The 7962-nt window shown below is 39.2% G+C and overlaps 1 protein-coding gene across 1 annotated transcript in view; it reads left to right on the plus strand.

Annotated features, from left to right (window-relative positions):
- Positions 1 to 7591, plus strand: part of LOC101581472 (caspase-1) — a 12987-nt gene extending 5396 nt beyond the window's left edge. Inside the window, exons 4-9 of the mRNA XM_023709578.1 lie at positions 1274 to 1389; positions 2550 to 2723; positions 3251 to 3485; positions 4018 to 4161; positions 6462 to 6571; positions 7036 to 7591. Of these exons, the coding sequence (XP_023565346.1) occupies positions 1274 to 1389; positions 2550 to 2723; positions 3251 to 3485; positions 4018 to 4161; positions 6462 to 6571; positions 7036 to 7134 (878 nt within the window). The 3' untranslated portion in view covers positions 7135 to 7591. The remainder of the gene's footprint in view (positions 1 to 1273; positions 1390 to 2549; positions 2724 to 3250; positions 3486 to 4017; positions 4162 to 6461; positions 6572 to 7035) is intronic.
- Positions 7592 to 7962: the final 371 nt, after the last annotated feature.

Genomic DNA, 7962 nt, shown 5'->3' on the forward strand with positions numbered 1-7962 from the left:
TGCTTGCCAAGGAAGTGCTTATTTAACTCAGCCATCCCCCCAGCCCCTCTACTTTCTTATACATTTCTTGGAATAGGATTATCATTATGCATCTGAATACTTTGTTGTGCTACTGGAAAAAACATCTTTCATGTAATTTAAGTATTTCTATTTATGTTTGTTATTGTACTCTAGAGGTCATTATGCAGAAAGAGATTTTTCCCAACTTATGATTGTTTCTGTTTTCTCCAATATATACATTATAATTCACTGTTATTTTTTCTAGTCAAAATGTCTAGCGCTGCATTCCTTTTCCTGGATGATTATGCAGCAGTCTTTTTTTAAAAAACATTATTCTTTGAAATTAATTTTAAAGTGTACTTTTCAAAAGTTCTTTCAGTTATCTAGATAAGTTATCTCTATTTTACAGTGGATAAAGATAAATGAACTTCTTCATCCAGTGCCTTGCATTGTTGAAAGATGTACAGTCAAATAAAAGCCTTTGGGATATTCTTGCATTTATACTGTAGGAACTTTTCCTTTCAAAGCTGGGCGATCAATGTTGGGGGAGATGATTATGCCAGATATGCTCCCAGACAGTAGCAGCACTTGTCATTTTGCTTTGGCTATTCTATCAGGCAATGAATACTGTCATTCCTCCTTCCAGGAGTACACTGCAGAAAATTACCCTGAACAACAGGATGGAAGTATATTTAAAAAGAACCCATAATATCTACTATCATGCTTCATTTTTTTTTTTTTTTCGGAACCAGGGATTGAACTCAGGCCCTTGTGCTTGCCAGGGGAAGCGCTTATTCCACTGAGCCATTTCCCCGGCCCTATGCTTCTTAAATTAATATAGAACAACACATATGTTTTACAAGACTATTAAATAGAACCAAGACATACCCCTAACAACCTAATATTTTAGGATAACATAGGATTTAAATCTTTTGAAATAAATCGGTATCTTAATTTTTTTCTTGAATATTGTTTTTGCCCTACTTGTCATGTATGGACAGGAAGAGCTCCTTTTCTCTATGTTTATTTACACACCTGTCAAGATGGTTATTCTGTAAGGCAAATGTACCTCCCTGTGTCAAACCACTGGCCATCTCTTCTGGCTGGAATTGTGCTCCACTAGCAATGAATCTGCTCTACAGTATTAGCACATATCCCAGGGCTGTGTCCCTGGACCATACTGCATCTGTGTGGCCTCTCGTAGTTGATTCTGTCAAGAAGACCAAGGGAAGCAATCAGAGATGTAACTATTCATGTTTCTTATCCCTTGCAGCTTCTCGGGACATACAGGACAATCAAGCTTTGTCCATGTCTTCAGGACCATCAGGAGGCCTGAAGCCTTGCCCCCTGGAAGTTGCCCAAAAGATATGGAAAGAAAAGTCAACGGAGGTGCTGTTCGCAGAACCCCAGCTCGAACTTGAGCCTCCTTGCAGAGAAGTGGCTCTTACTTTGGGCCACGTCTAGTGAGATTTTCTGCTGAATCCTCAGGCTGCTCCCTGACCTACAAGATCCCTACCTCCTAGAAGCTCTAGTTTAGAAGGAGTTCCGCTGCTCTGGATAAATAATAATTGTAATAAGAAATGTTAATAGCTAGTACTGGAAGCTTCCTATGAGTCAGACATTACTGTAAATATTCTGCATATTAATGATATTAGCCTTAGAAGTCATTAAGTCATGCATTTTAAATATCAGAGGATTGTTAAATACTTTTCCAGAAGGTGAAGGTCTCAGTTGTTAATTTCCATCATCTTGGCTTCAGAGCCTGTGTATCATTTATCTATCTTTATTTTGTTTCAATTATTTTATTTTGCTTATTGTTTTAGTTTTTATTATAGCTTTCTTTTATTTTGAAGAGTAAAAACATAAGCAAGAAAACAAAAACAAATACAGAAACAGGGTAACATAGAACAATACATATATTACAGATTTTCAAAACAAAAATAGCTGTTTAACCATGAATGATATATTATCTGTTTTTATCATCAAATCTGTTGCTCAGATTAATAGATATGGTTATGCAAAATGGGCAATATGATTGAATATTACCACAGGCTTGTATGAAATCTTAAATTTTTCTTCTTGACTCTTTTTATTTTATTACCTTTTTCTAAAAAATACTTTCATGAGAGTATAGTAATAATTGATGTGACATTGAAAATAGTACATATATGTTCTTGGTCTTCTTAATGTGTACTGCATGTCTTTTAAAAATATCCACTTGTCAAAAGTATAGGCAGATGGGCAGCTGTGAGCTGGGCAGCTGTGAGCTGGGCTCCTGCAAACGCCATTTCCATGTCTTCATTAAGCCTCAGCTTGTTAAACTGTTGTTTATGGGATTTGGGTGTTTGTGTACTTGTTTGCTTGTTGCAGTACAAGGCATTGAACTCGGGAGCTTGTGCTTACCAGGCAGGCACTTATACAGCTGAGCTATCTTCCCAGGCCCAAGGAATTTGACTTCTTAATAGGGAAAGGAGAAACTGTTTTAAACACACAAAATGAATCCTGAGGTAAGGGAAATATGCCTTTCGGTCAATCTGCCTTTCTTACAGATTTATCCAATAATGAATCAGTTGACCCGCACGCGTCTTGCCCTCATTATCTGCAACACAGAGTTCGACAGTCTTCCCAAAAGGACTGGAGCTGAAGCTGATATCAGAAATATGAAAACACTTCTAGAAGGCCTGGGATACCAAGTGATTGTGAGAGAAAATCTCACGGCTTTGGTAATGTTTTTGTTTTATAAAGACAATGACTACATGCATTGTACTCATAAATAATGTTAGAATGGAAAATTTTCAGGGCTGGGGAGATGGCTCAGTATAAGCCTTGCTTCCCTGGCAACTGCAAGGGCCTGAGTTCAATCCCCGGTTCCACAAAAAAAAAAAAAAAAAAAAAGGAAAATTATCATACTAGGAAATTTAATTTCTTGGTAGTGTATATTGGAATCCTTCCCTTGGAAAGTGCTTGGTGTTCTCTGCAAATGCAGGCATCTTTGGCAATAATCCTGTGCATCTTTCAATTGGGAAGTCTTTTATGACCTCAGGAAGGTCACCTTCTCTCTGCTGGAAATCTCAAGATGACTTTCTATAACATCTGCTTTCATCACTTGTTACAGACCTGAGACTTTAACTTTCTTTCCTGCTTGCCTGATTTTCCTGGGATGGCTCAGCAACTTCCTGAACTGTTTCTCAGTGGATTCTCAGAGTGCTGTGGTCTCAGGGTCCAAAGTTGATGGGGTGATATCTTTTAGGAAATGGCCACAGAGGTGAAGACCTTCGCAGCCAACCCCCAGCACAAGACCTCTGACAGTACTTTTCTGGTCTTCATGTCTCATGGTATTCTGGGTGGCATTTGTGGAAAGAAATACTCTGCAGGAGACGGAGATGTGCTGCAAGTCAGCAACATCTTTACAATGTTGAACAACAGCAACTGTTCAACTTTGGAGGACAAACCCAAGGTGATCATCATCCAAGCCTGCCGTGGAGGTGAGAGTCGATCCTGTTAGGACACAGCATCTAATTGCTGACATTATCGTTTGAATGCATAAGTATATCTTAGAGTGTCTAAAAATAAGGAAATATCTATGTTGGTTAGTCACTTGTTATTTCTGTGAATTATGTTTCTGGTAAGAAAATACTAGTTTTACTTTTAACTTAGGAAATACCATTTTTAGTCTTAAATTTTTGATGTTCTCCTTCATTTGACGGTTAGGAGAAATAAGAATTGTTGATAAGATGGTTCTTGAAATTTACATGTATATGCAAAATAATGACAAGGCATGATGTAACATCCATGAAATATATTTAAGTTATTAATAATTCATTCTTTTGGGTTTTTTGTTGGTGATGTTACTGGGAATCAAACTCATGACCTCCTGCTCGCCAGGCAGGAACTGTGCTGCTGAGATATATTCCCAGCTACATTAACCATTAGATCACATTTCTGAAGATGTTTAGAGGAGCTAGCACTGCTCCTGAAACTTGATGGTTAAAGAAACGATATATATTTTTTTTCTAGAGAACAAAGGTGAGGTATGGTTAAAGGACTCATCAGAAGACCTTGGAAACATAATCCTCTTCGATCCACAAGATTTGGATTATGATGGCATTAAGAAAGTCCACATAGAGAAGGATTTTATTGCTTTCTGCTCTTCAACTCCAGGTAATGGGTTTCTGTCTGGAACACATCTGTAGGGTTACCGGTGGAGAAACTTCCAGTGTTCTGTTAGAGTCAGGATACCAGGGCTTAATTTTGCATGAAACTTTTGATGACCAATTCGATTCTATTAGCAGTAACACATCCAATTACACTTATTCATGAAGACACAATGTATATTAATTAACAAGATGTTGTCATTGCTGTAGAAGAATTTCCTCGAGCTTTGATGTGTAGCAGTGAATTAAATGGGAAGTTGTCTTACCGAAGAAAATGCGCACAATGCTGAGATCCCTTACAGTCCAGTTGCCAAGACATTATGCATTTGCAGAAGTGGGTTTCTGAGGATCGGGGATATAAGGCAGACCAAGTGCACTAAGGTCTTAGATTGAAGTGAATTATGGAGCATACAAAAGAAAATACACCTGAATGATTCTAAATCTCAGCTATGGAGTAGGAGTGCTGCAACTATATCCTAACATTTCTATTTAGATATTGATAAACTAGGTCCAGTACTTTGGCCTTGCTGCCCTTCGTTTGGATTAATCATTATTTATGTAAATATAATATATTTTCTCTGAGTCTTAAATGAGATGATTTAAGTGCAACAATAAGCATAGTACAGAGGAAAAGTCCATTTAACGAATGCTGTTAACGAGTTTGCATTTTATGAACATGCAAGACACCTCACATATTAAGGTTCAAAGAGAAGTCATCGGAATCCTCCCAACTACTGAACTTTGCAGTTTCCTGGAGCTGACAGTCTCTTAGCTACCCTGGCCCCTAAGGCATCCGGCCTGTGTTCACACTGTTTGTAGGTTGCCTTCTGTAATGAGATGCTTGCCTACAGAAAAAACCTGGCTCTTCCTTACTTTCACCATGTCCTGATGTAGAACATAACATGTTTACCAATAATCACAACTAATTATACTGTGAGTACTTTTCCAGCTTACCTAGCGCCCTAATAACAGGCATCAGGCATCAAGGTTCTTTTAAAGCATGTGACCCTGGTCTCCTACCATACATTCACCGCTGGCTACATAGTGGTCTGCGCCTCCCTGACTCCTCAGGGTCCGTCTTGTGGTTTCTGCCTCCATTGCCTCTGCATCTTGCCTCCCTCTACATGACTCTTAGAAATCCCAGCTCAGTTTTCTTTACCTTCATAGCCTCCTTGGCAAGTCTCAATGACATCATGGGGTTTTCCTGAAGAAAACTGACCTTGAAATCCTTGAATTCCACAGAAAGCCTGCAGAGCTTTCTTTCTCTACCTTTCCTCCAATATTCTTTTTTTTAGTTAGCACAAGCCCAATATGGCAGCTGTATTTTAATAGGATTTTAATTATTAATATGTATTTTATTACCATTTTTTGTTGAGTAAAAAGATTTGGTTAAATGATTAGTCCATGAATATACACATTTGTTCCTACTGATTTTTCTCTGTAGTCCTTGCATAATCTTTAAACGTCTGCACTATTTCTATTTGTGCTATTTCTCCTTAGTGTCTCTCTTATCTATTACACACTTGGTTTCTCCAATTAGAGTTAAACTTTTCCTCTGAAACCACTTCATTATGTTGATCCCATTTTCATCCTTTTTATTTCTTTTCCACTTCATCTGTTTTGCACAGGGTCTCACTATGCAGCTCAGATTCATAGTCATTCTCACGTTTTCAGCCCCTCCAGTGCTGGGATCGCAGATGTGCTCTGCCCCGCCTGGACTGGGTCACTGGCTCAGCATGCCCCAGGGGGAGGCCGGCTCAGCATGCGGGAGCAGGGATTGAACCCTGGTGCCTGCGCTTGCCAGAGCAGGTGCTTGGTCTGCTTGGCCATCCCCCAGGCCCTCGAGCTATCCCCCAGGCCCTCATTTTCCTTCTTATTCTGCATTCCTGTTCTGTAATCCTGTATGTTTCACATACTTATGTTGTGTCACACCTGCTATTCAAGTATCTCTTTGCCACAGCAATAATTAACTCCACCTTTTATGGTCAGACTGCAGTTTTTAAAAAACACATTAAGTAGCAAACTTGAGAGGAGTGATCCAACTAACCCTCCCCATGTCATTCTACACATTTCACTCTATATTATTTCCATCACCTTGAAGTAAGACTGTGACGCCTGCACCGTATGCCACACTGTCTTAGGTTTCCCTAGAATATACTGACTCACTCAGAACATATTCATTGAAAAATGGCAGGCAGCATACAGAGAGCAGGAGGCTCTCCATAACAAGCAGAAGTGGAACTACTGGAGCAACGTCCATGTCCCAGCAAATACTGGCCATAGACGTGGAATGTGCTTCATTTACAGATAACATTTCTTGGCGACATCCTGAAAGGGGCTCTCTTTTTATTATAAAACTGATTGAAATTATGAAAGAATATGCCTGGTGCTGTGACCTGCAGGAAATTTTCCGAAAGGTGAGGTTTTGATATTTCTTCTTCTCTACTTGTTCAACTTTGGGCTATTTTCCTGTTGAATCTTAGAGGGAAGTTCTGGCCATGTTTATCTGCCAATAATGCCATTCTGTCCAAAGGAACTTTGAGGGGTTTTCAGGAGTGAGCAGACATGGATATGAGCTCGAATGAGTTACAATCCACAACCACAAAATATTCACTTACTTTAACTCTTGCTCTGCCATGAGCAGAGAAATGAGCAGACTCTAATTTGCCCATGTCCAGTAGAGCCTAGAGATCCATCTATAGAAGTTGAACTCTGTGAGGTCATTCTATGCTCAGATATGCTGTGCGCTGTGGTTTGGAGAGATGTGAATACTGTCTGTTTGCTTCACTCAGTTTTACTACATTTAGTGTCCTTTCTTTCCACATAAAACTAAAATTCTCCACTTAGACAAAAATGTCAACAAATCTTTTTTCTCTTTCAGGTTCAATTTTCATTTGAAATACCACAACCTGTGGCACAGATGCCCACTACCGAGAGAGTGACTTTGACCAAACACTTCTATCTCTTCCCAGGACATTAAAAATACTTAAGTTGCATCAGTATCTGTGTGCAGACTTGGCTGTGCTCAGCGAGGGGAAGAAGGAACTGAAGTGAGAGTCCTAGGACCCCATCATGACCTGGCAAAGCGAAGGGAGGATACTGAGCATGATCTCTTTTTCTATTTAGTTCAGAGCACATTGATTTTAAAATTCTGCACGAGTGGATGGGTATTCCTTAGTGGCAAGCATCATATATCAAAACGTAGTCAGTAGATTTCAGAAGCCCAATTTAGGTAGCCACAGTAGGGAAGCATTTAAACCCAGCATGGATTATTCCTTTTTATATGTTTGTCGCATTGGTAAAGAGACCTTACCTCTTATATATCTTTGAGCAGAACTCTTCCTTATATTTGTGTTGTTTCATTTTCAGTAGGAAGCCAGGAGTTCTGTTTTCTGTATGAATGTGTAGAATCATGTCTCTTGGAAAAGTCATTTCTTTGGAAAATCTATTAAATCTGAAATACAATCAAAGTTTGTCCTGGGTTTATTTTTGTTGCTTATTTGGTTGGTTTTTCCTACACTTGGGGACACAAGGGGACTTAACTCAGAGAAATAATACCTTTGCAGTCTCCTGACTCCAATAGGACTGTAACTTGTAATGTCACTGTTTATGGAATTTCAAAATGTCATTTCTGCTTTAGAAATGCAGATGTAAAGCAGGTACATTCACAGAAGCTGCCTGAGTTGAGGGGTGCAGAAAAGACATCAGCGTTGAAGCAAAAGCCGTGTGTGATATGACTTAGCCTGGAACCCAGAGCTCACTGTTGACAAAGCTATGCATGCAGCCTACGCATTTCTGAGGTCTGTTA

The sequence above is a fragment of the Octodon degus genome, unplaced genomic scaffold (genome assembly GCF_000260255.1).
Source record: "Octodon degus isolate 3935 unplaced genomic scaffold, OctDeg1.0 scaffold00012, whole genome shotgun sequence".
In the NCBI taxonomy this organism is placed as follows: domain Eukaryota; kingdom Metazoa; phylum Chordata; class Mammalia; order Rodentia; family Octodontidae; genus Octodon; species Octodon degus.